Source organism: Myotis myotis, unplaced genomic scaffold (genome assembly GCF_014108235.1).
Source record: "Myotis myotis isolate mMyoMyo1 unplaced genomic scaffold, mMyoMyo1.p scaffold_m19_p_14, whole genome shotgun sequence".
Taxonomy (NCBI): Eukaryota; Metazoa; Chordata; class Mammalia; order Chiroptera; family Vespertilionidae; genus Myotis; species Myotis myotis.
In genome coordinates this window covers 44,012,283-44,030,316 of record NW_023416318.1, presented here as the reverse complement: position 1 = coordinate 44,030,316, position 18,034 = coordinate 44,012,283, and the positions used below count along the sequence as shown (strand labels likewise).

The following is an 18,034-nucleotide window of genomic DNA, read 5'->3' as shown; positions in this document are numbered from 1 at the left end:
GCTCCCAGCACAAGCGGACACAGATGGGGTGCCCAATCTAGGACAGCTCTGATTGTCACCCTCATGCCCTCGCTCCTGCCCCTCTTGAGGAACCGCATGCCTTTCCCAGCTCCGTCTCTTAAGCATTGCTACATGGTTACCCCTCTCCTCCACAACATCCCGAATTCCCTGAGGGTAGGGACCTTGTCTCACTTGTCTTTGGAGTCCCACGCCTGGCTCTGGGCCTGGCACTTAGTGGGCTCCCTTTCCAAATAAACCCTCCTGTCTCCTAGGCTCCAAGGACAACAGCTGATGAATGGTCAAATAATGGCAATAAATTAAGATTCATTTTAAGATATGGCTATAGAGACAGGCCAAGACTGTGCTGCTAGTGACATCATGTCGGGCTGGTGACACCATTGATCATGAATAATGTTTACTTCAGGACAGTGCCCTTGGCTTGGACACTTGGGGAAAATGGTCCAGAGTCCCACTGAGCGTGTCACTGTGGCCTGTGGGAACTGCCCCCAATAGTGAGGGGCTGTCCAGGGTGTGGCATGCACCAACTGGCCCCCTGGGATAAACGCTGCACTTCATCTATCTCTACAGGTCCCGGAACCTCAGTAGATCTTTTGGGATAGCTGAATTATTTCCTCTTAAAACACATGAACCTCATGCCAAGGACAAGAAGCTCAGAAGAAAGCTCCTTCCGAGTCTCCCATCTCCCTCAGGCTTATGAGAACGGGGTCCAGAGAAGGAACGCTCGCAGGTGGTCCGTGGGCCAGACTCGCTCCGTGTCCACTCATACCTCTGTGCCATGCCCTCCTCTGGGAAGCCCCTGGCTCTCGGGTGACCTCCTACAGCAGGTCTCCCTGTGACAGAAGGGTCTGGTGCAGTCCCTTGAGAGGTTTCCTGATTCGACATTGGTCATTTTCACAAGTTCAAGGCAGTCTTAGGGTAGGTAAGCAGGAAGAGCCGGCAGGCAGGTCCTATCTCTGCAACTTTAGTAACAAAATCTGCAGTGATGGGGAAAACGTGCCCAGGGGGCCTGAAGCAGATCCTGCAAGGCCTCACGGGGTGCAGACTAGGAACCTGGAGATGAGGACAGTTCCTCTCAGGCTGAAAACCAGGAGTAGGGTTCTAAAAGCCAGAAAGCTCTGCACACAAGCCAAGGGCTTTCTGCCAGGATTGCCTCCTAGCAGCCTCGGGGAATCCACGAAGAAGCAATGGGGTGATCGTCATGGGGGTGGCTGAAGGCATGGATTTGGGGGAGACAGAAGACTGTGTGCAAACTCCTACCCCATCATTCACTAGCATGATCAATTTCGTTTCTTTCGCTCTAAAATGGTCTCCCAGGGAGCAGGCATGAGCTTCCTACACCACTTTTCTGGAAGATGTGAGCAACACCACGGGCTGAGATCCCTAAGGACACATCCAAGGCCGGTAGGAGGTCCCTGGGTTCCGTGTGAAGAGGAGGTTCCCACGCCGGAAAGGAACACTTGGTAGCTTGCCTCTGACATCATTCAGCTCAGCTTCTCCAAACGGTTTACCAAACGCTCCAACATCCAAGATGCACCCTCATGGCCCCGTCCCATCAGTTCCTTTGATCACTGGGGAGACCTGGCCCCGAGACTTGTCGTTGTCACCCTGTGGGAACCGGCGCGCCCAGCTCGGGGGGCGGAGCCAGCGGGCCGGGGGGCGGAGCCGGCGCGAGTCACGTGCCGCCCGGCCCCGGAAGCGCTAGCGCCCGAGACCCCAGGGTGACCGGGTCAGGGGCTGTCGTTTCGAGGGATCGTGGAGGTCGCGGGGGTCCCTGCAGCGTCGCGCCCCCCTCCGCCGCCGCCATGGCCTGGACCAAGTACCAGCTGTTCCTGGCCGGGCTCATGCTCGTCACCGGCTCCATCAACACGCTCTCGGCCAAGTGAGTCCGGGCCGGGGGAGAGGCGGCCGCGGGGCGCCAGCGACGCCCCCCACCACCACCTTCCCCGCCCACCCCTCTCCGCTGTCCTCTCCCGGCCTCACCCGCTCGCCCAGTGTCTCCGGTCGGTTCACTCGGTTCAGGGACCACCCGGAGGTGCGGGGCCTGGGTTATGCGGGGCGGCTGGTGCCCCGGCGGGCGGGACCCCACCGGCTTTGACTCGCCGTGTGCTCGATCCTGCCAGGCACTTCCACCTCCGCGTCTCAGTTCCATCTTTAAACGACCGAGGGTGGGACCAGTTCCTCCCCTGGACCCCCTTCCAAGGCCGGGGCGGTGGGGGAGCTGGGAGGGGGTCGGGGCGGCCCCAGGCCGGGGCTCGCGAGCTCCCGAGAAGGGCAGACCTGCAGCCCTCACGGAGGAAGGGTTACGGGGGGGACATCGCGGCAGGAGACAGCAAGGCCAGGTGAAAGCAGGCTAACGAACAGCTAGTGCTCGGGCTGGATTTTATCCCAGAATCAAAGCGGGGCTTCTGAGCAGGGAGTGAGGTGCTGAAAATGACATGATGAGGCCGGTGGCCAAGGTGAAGAGTAGTTTGGTGCAGGGACAACCACCCCAAGGCTGCTGCCTAGCAGGTGAGGGGACCAGGAGGCGGCAGTGCAGTGGGAGAGACCGGGAGAAGCCACAAGGCTGACCCACAGGGTCAAGAGACAGTGATCCCTCCAGGGTCTGCCTGGAGAACAGAAGCGCCATTAACCCAGACAGGGGTGCAGGGGGGCAGTTCAGCTGTGATGTGTGAGGGTGCGGTGCTGGTGGGAGGGTGGGGACAGGCCCTAACAGCGGTTCTCAACCTGTGGGTCGCGACCCCCTTGGTGGTCGAACGACCCTTTCACAGGGGTCGCCTAAGACCATCCTGCATATCAGATATTTATTTACATTACGATTCAAAATAGTAGCAACATGACAGTGATGAAGTAGCAACGAAAATAATTTTATGGTTGGGTCACAACATGAGGAACTGTATTTAAAGGGCCAGAAGGTGGAGGAACACTGCTAGGAGGTTGGGGATTGAGCACCCAGGGCTGTCATGCGGGTGAGGAACCACCCTCTGTAATGTGCGAGGAGGATGGGGGTCCAGGAGGCAGCCCCTTCTCTTGGCAGCTCTTTGCCTCTTTCTCTGCCCCCACCTCAGAGCAGGGCCTTCCTTCCCCTCTGTTCACCATCTAGGAGCCCCAGGACGCAGAGCCTGGCCTTTCTCTGAGCCGATTCCTAGGTGCACGTGGAGAATGGTGGGCAGTGGTCTCCCAGTCAGGCTCCAGAGCAAGGAGGAGTCACCACCGTCACCTCTGGCCAATGCTCCCTGGGAGGAGGGGGCTGGTCGTGTCTATTTCATTTTGGAGGCTTTTGCTCCTAGCACATGACGTCAGTGATGTGAGAAACGCCCCCGGAAGAGAGGTCTGGGAGAAAAGCGTCCCATTCAATTCATCAGGCGTGTGGAAAGCACCTCCGGTGTATGAGGCACCGTCTGGACTCAGGGAGGTAGACAGAGAAGGTCTCTGCCTTTGAGAGGCTTAGAATCGGAGGTGGAGGAGGCAGACGTGTGCCCACTTGGCAGTCACAGTGTCCTCCCTTCTCCAGAGGAAGTGGCGCTCTGGGTGGGGCCCACCTTCCCTCTGTGCCAGCTGTGTCTGTCCCTCCCGAGCTGGTCTCCTGAGCCCTGGGGCCTCCTGAAGGTCACTCCTTTGTGAGCCTTCGCTCTAAAGGAGACTCAACCTGTGGGCCCCACCTCAAGTTAGGATCTGCTCACAGCAGAACAAGTGGCCCATCCGCAGCTCCAGCCAAGACCTCAGGCAACTGCTTAGAGAGTGGCTGTAGGTCTGCCCGGGCTGCTGTCCCCAGGGAGAGTTGAGATTGCCCAGTTCCTCCAGGGCTGACTCAGCTCCTTCCTTTAAAAGCTCCAAACCAGTCAGGTAGGAAGCCAAAGGATCCCCAGCCTCCAGACGCCTTGCCTTGAGCTGCAGGAGAGAGGCTCCCAGGTGGGGCCCCAACCTTTGACCCTGCCCCCTGCCCGGTAGCCTGTTGGGGGCCTCTCACGCACTCTACACAATGCTCCAAGGCCAGCCTGTGAGGAGGATGCTCCCAGAGCGGAGGGACTTGGGAAAGTGGCTGGGGATATCCTGATGGGAATTAATTCTCAGTTTGAAAGCACACTCTGACTGCAGTTTTTGGCGGGGACAGAAATAAGAATGTGATCACAGCAAGTGCTAATCGGCTAACTCACAGAGAGCACCATGTGCCAGGCCTGTCTCTGGCCGCCTTTCATGTGTCAAATTAATGAGTTCTTATTGCCATCCTATGAAGTAGGTAAACTCCTTGTCCCTGGATCAGGAAACTGGTATGGAAAGATGGACTTGCTTGCCCACGTTCAACTCAGCTATTACAGAATTTACTAGAGGCCCGGTGCGTGAAAGTCCATGCACAGGTGGGGGCCCTCCGCCTGGCTGGCGATCAGGGCGATCAGGGCCATCTTGCCCAGTCCCAATCAGGGCCAGTGGCTGGGGAGGGACCGAGGGAGGGCTCCAGGGCGTGTCCGGCCCCGTCTCACCCAGTCCCGATCGGCTGGACCCCAGCAGCAAGCTAACCTACCAGCTGGAGCATCTGCCCACTCATGGTCAGTGCACATCATAACGACTGGTCATCGACTACTCAGTCGGACACTTAGCATATTAGGCTTTTATATAAGTAGTCCACTCTAGAATCCATGCTCTTAATCACCAACATGGGACGAGGCTGGGGACTTCTCTAGTCATTTGGGGGGGCGGCATTTGGAGTTGTTAGAAATATAGAAATCATCCATTCTAACCCCCACAATTTACAGTCGAGGTCCCAAGAGAAGCTTCTTTTTGTGTCTCAGCTGGCTGGGTCAGAGCAGGGACCAGAACCTAGGTCTCAGCATTGTGGTCCAGTCCTATTCCTTTACAATTGGGGTACCCCAAAGACCCCCTCTCTTGGGCGGGACTTCCACCTTTTCCCAGACGCAGGTAAAATCTACTGAGGAAGATTTTCTGATTTACTTAGAGAGGGCTCATTCTCATTTATCACCACGTGAGTCAGGTTACCCTGGAGAGCGGAGAAGCCCTGGGCCCTTCTATGGATCCCTCTGTGGGGGAAAGGCGCTGACTCACTGGGCTTGACAAGCCGGGAACTCAAGAGGAAATGGCAGAGATTCTCCGGGGAATGGACACACAGCCAATCGGTCTGGGGCAGCCACTTCCTCATCTCAGTCCAACCCCTCCCCCACCCACCCACACACACATAGATACGCTTGCCTCCCAGAATGCTGAGCTTTGAGTTTGACTGGGCAAGGCCATGTATAGTGACTCACCCTCATCAAGGGGAGCCCACCCCAGCCTGCCGAGGCCCAGGGAACTCTAAGAGAGGCACCTGCTCATGCGGCCTCAGCCTAACCCTGGTGGGTCCCCACCGGCCTCCTGCCCTGGAGACCATGGCTTTCCCCCTGGAAACAGTATCTACAGAGAATGGAGGACCCATCTGCAGAGTAAAACCCCTTCCTCACCTCAGCCAGGGGAGTGGAAAGAAACTGGAATAAGCAGGTGATAGGAGAACTTCAAGTGTGAGGAGAGGGCTTGGAACTGGAGGTAGACTCCTGGGTACCAGCCCTTCTGGGCACCTCCCGGGCCTGTGCTCCTCAGCCCTCTCTGGTCCCTGGGTTGCTGTCTGTGTAATAGGAGCTTTGTGAGATGGTGGCTGAGTTTCTCACCCTCTTTGCAACTCTGGAACTGCTGGGGCAGTAGCTAAGGCCCTTCCAGCCACCTCAGCCTCAGCCAGCAGGGTAGGTCCCGGAGAAAGGATGCGCTACTGGAGAAGGGATGCTCCCAGAGAAGGGATGCTCCCCGGAGGAGGGATGGTCTTCCAGAGCTTTTAGGCAGGAGCAGAGCCTGGCGGACCACAAGGGGTGGTGGCTCCTGCTCAATCAAGGGGAAAGGGAAAAGGCACAGAAAAGAACTTTGATTGACCACCTGCCATGCACCAGGTCTTACATATCTTATTTATTACTTTTGACAATTCATTAGTATTATACCCATTTTTTTAAAAAAATATTTTTTTTATTGATTTCAAAGAGGAAGGGAGAGAGGGAGAGAGAGAGAGAAACATCAATGATGAGAGAGAATCATTGATCGGCTGCCTCCTGCACACCCCCTACTGGGGATTGAGCCCGCAACCTGGGCATGTGTCCTGGACCAGAATTGAACCTGGAACCCTTCAGTCCGCAGGCGGATGCTCTATCCACTGAGCCAAACCGGCTAGGGCAGAATTATCCCCATTTTATAGATAAGAACACTATAACTTGTCCAGCCTATGAAACTCAAAATCAGCTTTCCAGGTAGCCTGTTGCCTTTTCTGAATGTAAATGTCAGCACATGGGTTTGGGCCTGTTGTTAACTGTCTGAGCCTGAACACGCCTCTCTCCACCCCTCCACCCCACACCTTGAAGTCCCCGTCTGTAAATGAGAATCCCTGTGAGGCTTTGACCAGACAACCCTCGGGAAGTGCTGGGCACAGTCCTGGCACCAAGTCAGTACTCAGTGAACCCTGTATTTATAAAAACATCTTAGTGACATGATTTGCAAATAGCCAAGAGCTATTCCACGTTAGGGTCATTGCTGTCATCCCCAGATGGACCGGGCTGGATTTTGGCTCTTGTTCTGGGCTACTGAGGCCCTCCTGTGCCTGCACAATGAACTGAGGTCTGTCTCAGGGCCAGGATGTGAAGCCTAATTCCTCTCAAAGTGTCTGCTGGCCTGATCTCCTCCCGGGCTGAAGAGAGTCTGGGCAGGGCAGCCTGTCCCCATGACACCTAATCCCTTGGGCTATAAGCCATCCCCAGGCCCTCAGATACAAAAAGACTCCTTTTCCTCAGCTGGGAATGCTGCCAGCCCCAACCTGTTCAGGCAGACCCACCCCTGGGAGAAAGCAAAGACAGCCCTTTAGGGTGGAGGTGGGGGAGGGGAGGAGCTCAGCACCAACCCTGCATCCAGCTCCCCACGCAGTGCCCCACCCTGGGCCCAGCTTGTCCCACCAGCAGGAGGCACCTCAGACCAGGTGAGAAATCGAGACTCATGAGACATTGCCTCTGGGTTGCACGTAGCACCTGCCTGTTTGCTTGGAGGGGTCTGGAAGTCTCATTCATTCAACCAAAAAATGTTGGAGCTTCTGTATAGTGATGTGCCAGGAGCAGGGGGTGGGAGCTGCTGGCTGCTGAACTTACTCTAAATGACAGTGAGTGTGGAACCAGAGAGTGAGACAGGTGTGAGTGGTCATCTTGAACCTGCCAATCGATGCTCTGGGTGTGGCCCCAGGAGGAGGAAGGGCTTCCATACCTGCCGTGGCCAAGGCTTCTGGTTGACCTGATGGACTTGGCAGGACCTCCCTTAGCCCTCCTGGAGGAGCCCTGGCTCCAGCCCCAGGAATCCCCACCTCTCCAACCTGCTCCGTTCCTCCTTCCTCCGGGGAAGTTGGCTCTGTGCCCTGGGTGAGGTTTGACCTCTTCACTCCTCCTCTGTCTCACTCAGTTGCCTCCCCCAGACCCGCCCAGGGGGCTCTTCTGCAAAAGCGAGCAGCTTGTAAATCATGCCCGCCCTGAGCCACAGCTGTCTGTGGCCCCCACCCACATCCCATGTCCTGTCCTCCCTGGGGACCCAAGAGCCAGAACCTGTAGAGGATCGGGCAGAAATGAGCCCCAGAGAGCGGGTGGTTTTATTCTGCAGCAAGGGCTGCCTTCCTCCATTGGTGCTGGGACTGGTTGTAGCCGGTCCCCTGACCCGGATTCCTCTCTGCCTTCCCAACCAGTCACATCAGAACCTGTCCCCGCCCTGCAGCTCTCCTTTGGGCCTCGTCATTCCCAAGAACCACGAGCCCTCCTAACTGCCCCTCTCACCCCCATCTCAGGGAGTGTGTGAGGGTCTCCCTCTGTGAGATAAGTGACCATAGCCCTGTTTGCTCACTCGCCCTGGGATGTGTTCAGATACCTGGGTAGACGTGGTCTCTCCCTCACAGGCCTGGGCTGCCCTCCCGGGTGACCAGGGGCTCCATCACCACTCAGTTCGCCCTCCCACTGCCAGCATCCGGGCATCGTGCCCTTGCCCTGGGCTGTGGGAAAGACCTTCCTGTTCCCCTCCCCAAACTCAGGGCACAGAGAAGCCAGGGCTGGCCAGGATGTGTGTCAAACCCAGACTCTTAACTGCTTGGCACAACCATGGTTGTGGCTCTGTCGGGGGCACAGGAAGCAGAAGGCTCCCCTGCTTGTGCAAGGATGCCTCTAGAGTCGGGCTGGGCACTGCAGTGTGGCTGCTCTTGACCGACTTTTTGGGAGAAGTCCTGAATCTCTCCAGTTTGAGACAGCCTCTGCTTTCGGTGGGTGCTGCAGAGGGAGCCGGCCAGCAGCCCACAGGAAGCAGCCCTGGGTCTGAGTGACTTGAGTCAGCAGTGTGACGCAGTCCAAGTTGTGTCAACTAACTTGAGTCAGCAGACACAGTCATGTCAACTAACCAGGGCATCCCACGTGAGAGAGGGGTCACTGTCTCACCAGGCTCAGTCTGGGCCAGATCACATGCCCCTGGCTCTGGGCCTGGCCCGCCAGCGCACTTCCAGAAGCCAGCAGCCAGGGAAGTGAGAGGTTAGGAAGGGCTGGGCTGTTTAGCCAGGAGATTAGAACAATCAGAAGGTGGAAAAGTCCCCAAATCTCAGAAGGGCTTTCAAATGAGAGAGATCAGACTAGAACACAGGAAGACAACCAAGCCCGGCAAAAGTGAAACTCAAGGGCGGGACTTCAGCGCACAGACAGCGGACAACACAGAATGTAGGTGTAGCTGTCCAGCGCCCTGGGCCGTGAAGGATTCTGGGCCTGTGTGGGCTCTTTGGGGAAGCGAGCCATAATCAGTTATGCCGCCTGCCAGGGTGCTCACTGGTGCCGGGCACTTGCCATCTGCCTTCGCGTCTGCACTGGAAAGACCCTCCAAGCCTTCTGGTCACAGGAAGGTGACCAGGTGTCTGAGTCAGGCGGCATTTCCCAGGCCTAAGTGCCCTTGGAGACCAGTGACTCCTGATATTGTTGTGCTGTGTGTCTATTTGATAATCTGGTGAATTCTAAAGTAATGTTTTAAAATGGACAAATAAAAGACTGAGGATCACAGAAAAAGCCAAGTATGCTGACATGAAGTTATCAGAACATTAAAAAGGCAAGTTCATGATAGTAATATGTGTCTATATGCTTCTTAACACATAAAATTGTAAACAGTGGGATCGTGAGAATAGCTGTGGTTTCTGTGACAAAGCCCCAGTGCTACAATGCCGTGTTCAGAATTTGAGGAAAAGCTTAATTTCAGTTAGAGGTTCATGACATTTCAGCGAAAGGTTCTCAAGTCCCCACATTCTGTCCACACCCCCAGATGAAGACTCCTTGCGCGGAGACTGGCCCCTTTGAGAGGGAGCCCCACGCTGGGCCCAGTCCTCCAAGTATGGCCTTTGGCCTTGGGAGAAGCGAGCTTGTCTGCAGGCACCCGCTGCACTACAGGGTTTGACCTTCTCTCTCTGCTGCAGGTGGGCTGACAACTTCGTGGCCCAGGGCTGTGGAGGAAGCAAGGAGCACAGCTTCCAGCACCCCTTCCTCCAGGTACCTGCCCCACCCTCCCCACGACCCTCCCGACCTCCCAATCCTCCCCACCTCCTGTCACCCAGGCCTCCTGGCCCCGGAGGCCCTGCTGTTTCTGGTCCTGGGGTTGGAGTCTCCCCCTGCTCCCAGGAGAGCTTCCCAGGAGAGCTACCCACGTCTCTCTCCCTCCCCAGAAGAGAGGCCAGAGTGTGAGTGCCCTGGAAGGGAGCAGAGGGCACAGTCCTCTGTGAGAGGCCTGAGTGGGCACCGTGAGGCCAGCCCTCACCACGTTAACTCAGGACACATTTGGAAAACATCAACCCTCATGGCAAAACCTGCTCTCCATCCATCGGGAACCCAGACCCCACAGGGACAGGGACCATAAATAGGAGGCACCTTATTGCTCCACAGGGAAGTAGGAGACCCGGTTTTCAGCCCAGCTCTGCCAGCAACTTGCTCTGTGACCTTAAATAAATTCCTGAGCCTCTCTGGGCCTGTTTATGCATCTAGAACTTGACCAGGGGTTGGCCTAGATCAGCGGTTTTCAGACAAGGCTCTACACAGCCTTAGGGTTTGTGTCAAGATGTTCAAGGGGCTGAGGGGTGACCCAGGCGGCAGTCTCTGGCCTCCCACACACAGCAGCATTGCTTGTGCCAGTTCTATGTGTTGGGGTTATAGGTAAGCTTCTGTTTGAAGAAAGGTTATGTTTAAAATATTTTTGTTGAAGGTGACCCTCCCTCCAGCTCTAAACTCCTAGGGTTCTGTCCCTGCAGGCGGTGGGCATGTTCCTGGGGGAGTTCTCCTGCTTGGCTGCCTTCTACCTGCTCCGGTGCAGAGCCGCGAGGTACTCAGATGCCAGCATGGATCCCCAGCAGCCCTTCAACCCCCTTCTTTTCCTGGCCCCAGCCCTTTGCGACATGACCGGGACCAGCATCATGTATGTGGGTGAGTAGCCAGGCCAGGCCGAGTAGGGCTCAGAGAAGCCCATGACCCCAGGGGGCCATTGATGAAACAGCCACTCCCACCCCAGCTCATCTTCACCACCCGGCCCACCCGAGATTCACTGAGCGCATGCCACATGGGAGGCACGTCTGCACCCTGAGAACACCTCGGCGGACGGACAGCCTTGGCTCTCAGGAACTAATGTCCCGTGTCTCCTCTCCCAGCCCTGAACATGACCAGCGCCTCCAGCTTCCAGATGCTGCGGGGAGCAGTGATCATATTCACAGGCCTGTTCTCAGTGGCCTTCCTGGGGCGGAGGCTGGTGCTGAGCCAGTGGCTGGGCATCCTCGCCACCATCGCGGGGCTGGTGGTCGTGGGCCTGGCCGACCTCCTGAGCAAGCACGACGATCAGCACAAGCTCAGCGAAGTGATCACAGGTGCAGCGGGGTCGGGACCCAGGGGCCGCCCTCCTGTCCTCTAGGAGCCCAGCGCAGAGCCAGTCAACGAGCTGTTACAAGCTCTGCTGCGTGCCAAGCCCTGGGTGGGCCTGTGGGGACCCGCTGCTGTGGACCTGCACCTGCTCTCAAGTTGGCACACAGAGTGTAGGGGAGGCCAGAGGCCCAAGCAGCATGAGAAATGGGTAGATAGGAACCGGGGGTCAGAGGAAGCAGAGAGCGTGTGCTGTGATGTACCTGTCTGCACCCAAACCGCTGGATTTGGGGGAGGAGGGAAATGAACATGTACTGAGCACTTCCTCCAGAAAGAAAGCAGTGCAGCCCATTCTACAATGAAGTGACCACCCTGGTCACTCAGAGGTAGGAAAAACCAGAAATGTTTGTTTCCACGCCTGTGCTCAAAAGACCTGCTTACCCCATTCTGCAGGCCTCTGGGCCTTCTGGGACCTCAGCCCAGAGGGGGTGAGATGCCTGCCTTACCAACCTACTCCCCCCCCCCCCCCCGCGAGGCCAGGAGATTAATTATGTTATGGCTATGCCTCGTGAACTATATTGTCCTGCAAAAGTCTCGGGCTGTTGTTCTGTCCCCTGGAGGGCCATCTTCCCTCAGCTTTGGGCCCGCCACCCTGCCCACAGCCCCATGGCCTTCTGGCTCGCTGCCTCCCTCACCCTGGGCCTGTTGGTCCTTTCCCACAGGGGACCTGCTGATCATCATGGCCCAGATCATCGTCTCCATCCAGATGGTGCTCGAGGAGAAGTTCGTCTACAAGCACAATGTGCACCCTCTGCGGGCAGTTGGCACGGAGGGTGAGTGAGCACGGGCTGGGGGGAGGGCGCTGGTCGGGGGCACACTGGAGAGTAGCATGTGGAGTGAACGCACATGTAGGAGCACAGGTCCGGGTGCCAGGGACCACTGGGAGGGATGAGCATCCTGCCCCGCTTCCTTCCTCCCTTCGCCACGTACGTCGTGCACATGGCCAGGAGCTCAGGGAGGATGAGGCTGAAGATGAATTAGTTATAAGCCTCACTCTAGGGGCGCTGACCAGCAAGAAGTGGACCAAGCAGTGGTTTGAGCTCAGGTCACCTGTGCTCAAGTGATGTTGCACCTGCCAAGCCTACCTGAGTGCCTTGGTTCAGGGAAGGTGGCATTTGAGCTGCAATTTCAACAGGCAGAGTAGGAAGGAGGGAACCCCAGACAGAGCGAAGACAGGGGGCGCTGGACCTGAGTTTACAACCCAGTGAGGAATCGTTTGGGCGAGATGCAGGTTTGATGTTGGGAAAATGATCAGGTTAAGTTCATATGGAGAACCTTAAACATCAGGCAAGTGAATTTAAGTGACAGGCAGGGAAGAACCACCAGAGGTTTTAAAGCAGGGAAATAACTATTAAAATTATGCTTTAAAAATATGAAACTAGCAGGGAGGATTAGAGCAGTGCTACCAAATGTGGCCGCTGGCCTCGTCAGGCTGCTCTCTGCGCCTGGTCCACGGTGAGCTGAGGGCGATGGCAGAATGTTCATAACTGCATCAACGACATTGTCACGGACGCTCTGTTTCTGCTCCTTTTTTCCCTAGCCAGACTTTCTGAATGAAGCGGTGCATGGATTTACATTCTGGTTCAGCTCCTTGTCACAGGCCAGTGACGCTGAATGAGAGCGGCTTTCCACACTCGTGGGCACCGTAATGGTGATAGCCAGCAATTCTTTCTTAAACGAGTAGACTGGAATTGAGAAGTCAGAGAGCATTGCACACTGTAAGGGTAGCTGCTGTTCTGTGAAAGCACACGTGTGTGTATGCTTGTGCATGCATACACTGGCCGCAATGTAAAATGCATTTCTCCTGGTGTAGTTGGAAAATGTGGGTTAACGTGGAGAAGGGCAGCTGGAGCCCATTCAGTGGCTGTTGTGAACTCCGGATGAGAGGGGACGGCTCTCGGTCCTGAGAGGAAGGCCCTGGTGTGGGGGCCACGAGGACGGGGTGGCAGGAGATGAGGGGAGGCCTGCTGGCCCCGATGTGCTGGGAGTGGGAGTCGGAGCCAAGCAGAGAGTGTGACGTGCTCCCTTCTCTCCCCAGGCCTCTTTGGCTTCGTGATCCTGTCCCTGCTGCTGGTGCCCATGTACTACATCCCTGCCGGCTCCTTTAGCGGAAACCCTCGAGGGATGCTGGAGGACGCCCTGGACGCCTTCTGCCAGGTGGGCCGGCAGCCGCTCATCGCCCTGGCGCTGCTGGGCAACATCAGCAGCATCGCCTTCTTCAACTTTGCGGGCATCAGCGTCACCAAGGAGATGAGTGCCACCACCCGCATGGTGCTGGACAGCCTGCGGACCGTCGTCATCTGGGCAGTGAGCCTGGCGCTGGGCTGGGAGGCCTTCCACCCGCTGCAGATCCTCGGCTTCCTCATCCTCCTGATGGGCACTGCCCTCTACAATGGGCTGCACCGCCCGCTGCTGGCCCGCCTGTCCCGCAGCCAGTCCCCAGCAGAGGAGGGCGAGCGGGAGCGCCTGCTGGATCCCTCTCGGACTCTCATCAACGATGCCAGCTGAGCTCCTGCGGGCCTGGTGCCACCTGGATGCACCTTGTTCACCCTGAGGCTGAGGCCGCACAGGCTTGTGAGCCTCAAGCTCCCTGTCCCCAAGGCCTCGCCCTGTCCCTCCCCACAGTCTCCCAGGACAGGCCCCCAGGCCACAGAAGACCACAGGACACCCAGGTCCTCCTTTGTCACCACGTCCTCCAGGCCTGAATGCAGTGACCACGCCAAGCTCACCCAGGCCCCCAGAGCAGCACTGACACGAAACCACGCAGTGGAATTGCAGGACTAACACCCCGAGGGTTTTCTCATCAAGCTAAAATTACTCTCCAGAGAAGAGAGGTCAGTGAGCAAATTCAAAGCAGAACAAAGTGCCCCGTTTTTTGTTGTTGTTGTTTTTTGTTTTTGTTTTTTAAATTAAATCTTTATTGTTCAGATTACAGTTGTTCCTCTTTTTTCCCCCCATAGCTCCCCTCCACCCGGTTTCCACCCCACCCTCTGCCCTTACCACCCCGCTCCCCACTGTCCTCATCCATAGGTGTAGGATTTTTGTCCAGTCTCTTCCCACACCCCCACACCCTTTCCCCCCCGAGAATAGTCAGTCCATTCCCTTTCTATGTCCCTGATTCTATTATATTCACCAGTTTATTCTGTTCATCAGATTATTTATTTACTTGATTTTTAGATTCACTTGTTGATAGATGTGTATTTGCTGTTCATAATTTGTATCTTTACCTTTTTCTTCTTCTTCCTCTTCTTAAAGGATACCTTTTAGCATTTCATATAATACTGGTTTGGTGGTGATGAACTCCTTTTTTCTTATCAGTGAAGCTCTTTATCTGACCTTCTATTCTGAATGATAGCTTTCCTGGGTAAAGTAATCTTGGTTGTAGGTTCTTGCTATTCATCACTTTGAATATTTCTTGCCACTCCCTTCTGGCTTGCATAGTTTCTGTTGAGAAATCAGCTGACAGTCGTATGGGTACTCCCTTACAGGTAACTGACTTCTTTTCTCTTGCTGCTTTTAAGATTCTCTCTTTGTCTTTTGCTCTTGGCATTTTACTTATGATGTGTCTTGGTGTGGTCCTCTTTGGATTCCTTTTGTTTGAGGTTCTCTGCGCTTCCTGGACTTGTAAGTCTATTTCTTTCACCAGGTAGGGGAAGTTTTCTGTCATTATTTCTTCAAATAGGTTTTCAATATCTTGCTCTCTCTCTTCTTCTGGCACCCCTATAATTCGAATGTTGGTACGCTTGAAGCTGTCCCAGAGGATCCTTACACTATCTTCCTGGTTTTGGATTCTTTTTTCTTTTTGTTTTTCCGGTTGGGTGTTTTTTGCTTCTTCATATTTCAAATCTTTGACTTGATTCTTGCGATCCTCTAGTCTGCTGTTGGAACTCTGTATAATATTCTTTATTTCAGTCAGTGTATGCTTAATTTCTAGTTGGTCCTTTTTCATATCCTCGAGAGTCTCACTAGATTTCTTGAGGGTCTCACTAAATTTGTCGGCGGTTTCTAGAAAATTCTTTTTTTTTTGTTTTGCAAGAATTTTTTTTAAAAATATATTTTATTGATTTTTACAGAGAGGAAGGGAGAGAGATAGTTAGAAACATCAATGAGAGAGAAACATCGATCAGCTGCCTCCCGCACATCTCCCACTGGGGATATGCCCACAACCAAGGCACATGCCCTTGACCAGAATCGAATCTGGAACCTTTCAGTCCGTAGGCCGACGCTCTATCCACTGAGCCAAACCGGTTTCAGCTCTAGAAAATTCTTGAAAAACCTTATAAGTGTGGTTTTGAACTCTATATCCTGTCGTTTGCTTTCCTCCATTTCTGTCATTTGTGACCTGTTTCTTTGTCTCTGCATTTTGGCTGCTTCCCTGTGTTGATAGAGTGGCTTTGTGTGGTAGGTATCCTATAGGGCCCAGTGGCTCAGCCTCCCCAATTACCTGAGGTGGACACTCTTGGTGTACCCCTTTGTGGGCTGTGCCCAATCTTGTTGTAGTTAAGCCTTGATTGTTGTTGGTGTCACTGGGAGGAATTTACCTCCAGGTCAGTTGGCTGTGAGAATCAGCTGTGTCTGCAGTGGGAGAAGTTCTGTGCTGGAGACACCCTTCTAGGGCAAGACTTGCTTCAGTGGGGCTTTGGTGCTCACTGAGTTTTGCCCCCTGAGTGTGTCCCTTATGGATCTGAGGAGTTGTAATCTGGATGGTCCCACTCTGACCACTGGGTACACTGGCTCTTGGGTCGCTAAGGAGGTGCTAATGTAGCCTCTGCCTGGGGCTACCCAGCAGGAGCTATGGAGAGATCTGCAGATTCCTCTTCTTTGTTTGGAGTTTGGAGGTGCCTAGATGAGGCCCAGCTGTGAAGCAATGCAAGCTGCTGTAGGGCCTTGGGCCTTCTTTTGGAAGTTCTGGGTCTCTCTGGCCCAGCTGCAGTTTGTTAGGTAATTTTCAGATTGCCAAGGGCCAGGCCTTTCATATGCAAAAGCCTCTGCGCACAGTTTGGGTGGGGCGGGGTCTCAGGGAATCAACAGGGCGGAGCAAGCAGCTATGGCTGCTCCTTAGTCCTACCCTAAGAGGCCCTGGGTCTCAGTGTCCCGGTAATCACTGCAAGCACCTCTGAGAGAAAGCCGCCTGAGTTCCGACCGATGCCAGACAGTCCAGTTTCTCCCTGTATGAGTCTGGGTCCCCAGAGACTCGCCTAGAACTGGAGTTCAGAGCCGTGGGGAGCTTGAGACTCCCTCCCGATTGAAAAAGACACCGGCATCCTCCGTTGCCAGCCCTTTCCGTGTGTGCCTCCGTATCTCTGCACTTTACTTCCACACCTCCTCTGAGTCTCAGTGTGCTTTTCTCTTTCCTTCTAGTTGTAGAATTTCCACTCAGCCAGCCTTCCTGTGGTTCTGGGTGATGTCTGTTTTGTCTTTTAGTTGTATTTTTGAAGTTGTTGTGGGAGGCAGCAATTTCAGTTGTTTACCTATGCCGCCATCTTGGTTTCTCCTAAGTGCTCCATTTTTAAAACGTTTAAGATATCCCCTAGTGCTGTCTGGAGCCTTAGGTTTCGCTAACTCTGCCTGTGCTCCCGGCCCCTTGCCTAGTCGCTCTGGGTCTTGGTGTCCAGTAAAGCAGATGGTGTCAGCCTGTGGCTTCGGAGCCTCCCAACCCCAGCTGGGCCCATTCTGTGTCCTGTGATTTTGACCAACCTGGGAAAGGAGTGACAGCCCATTCATTGGGGATTCCCTCTGCCCACAGGGCCTCCCCCAGGCCTGTTTTGGTGCCCAGGTGCCCTTGCTCACACACCCTCAGGGCTCCCCTTCCTGGGAGAGATTGCAGGGGAGTTCCAGGCAGCCCTTGAACTGCTTTTATGAACGCTGCACCTTCCATTTTAACTGAGGCCCAAAATTATCAGTTGTTTGGCAAGACCAGTGTCCTGCTGTGGGCTCTGGCCGTGTAGCCACATGGTCCTGCCACAGACTGGGATCTAGAGCATAGCTGGCCCTCAACCCACCTGCAGGGTGATGGATTGACCAGGATCCTGCCCGTTCAGAGTAATGCTGGCATCCCAGGCCTTCTATGAAGTGCTTAACTTTCGTGCTAGCACGAAAGTTAAGCACGAGGTCAGAGAAGGTTAAGTGACTTCCTCATGGAGCAGGTGTTTAAGTCATGAAATCTGATTCCAAATCTGTAGCCCCACCTGCCATACTGGTCTCTCTCTGGGGTCTTTGGGGAAATTTTCTGTGGCTGAGATAGAAACATCATGAGCTGGTGTCCTCCCAGTAGGTCCCCCTCAGCCTCCTCAAAGAGAGGGAGCTGGCATCCGGGACCCCAGGGAGCCGAGCAGCCCTCCATCCCAGCGTTCCTCACTCCCTGTCAGTCTCTGGGGCCTCAGACTATTTTCCTGGGCAGCTCGAGCATAAAACAGCAAATGCTGTCCTTAAAATCAAGTCTAGGGGAAGGGATCTTTGACAAGTAAAACCCTCAGGCTGTGTGGGAATCCAGCGGGCTATTAAAGGTTGTTGGGAGAAGAGGGTCTTTCTTTCCCACCAGCCCTGAGTCCCAGGAGCCCCTGGGCAGCTCCAGACACATTGTGTGTCACAGGAAGAAGGAAATGGAGAGTGAGGGTCCTGGGGACTACAGCTGCCTTGTCAAAACAACAACAACAACAACAACCTACCTTGGGATGTTGTTTCAGCCTTTCTGTTAAAAAAGAAAAGGGAAATTAGCAGTATGGATTTTTTTAAAGAGGGAAGGAGTGGCAATTGGGGTGTTCCTGGGCAGCCTCTAGAATGTTGGATGGAAAAGCTCTCATGTACCAAAGCATGGAAACATCAGTTCAAACACAATGTAATTTAAACCATCTGTATTGCAGTGAACTCAGCAGTCCCTGCCCATCACAAAGTGGTCCTGGGGGAACCTGAGGCCCTGGAGTGCCCCTCCACCCCTCTCACAGGGATCTGCCCACCAGGCAGAAATGTAGGGCCCTGACAAGTGGTTCTGTTTGCTTTCACTTTGTCAGAAGGGCTCAGCATAGTTTAAGCAAACA

General features: G+C 54.8%; 1 protein-coding gene across 1 annotated transcript; it reads left to right on the top strand.

Moving 5' to 3' along the window:
- Positions 1 to 1,823: 1,823 nt before the first annotated feature.
- SLC35F6 (solute carrier family 35 member F6) lies at positions 1,824 to 13,927 on the top strand. Its single transcript, XM_036335120.1, has 6 exons — positions 1,824 to 1,900; positions 9,515 to 9,587; positions 10,340 to 10,511; positions 10,733 to 10,945; positions 11,660 to 11,770; positions 13,036 to 13,927. Exons 1-6 carry the CDS (start codon positions 1,824 to 1,826, stop codon positions 13,503 to 13,505), a joined length of 1,116 nt encoding a protein of 371 aa, XP_036191013.1. The 3' UTR covers positions 13,506 to 13,927.
- The last annotated feature ends 4,107 nt before the right edge of the window (positions 13,928 to 18,034 follow it).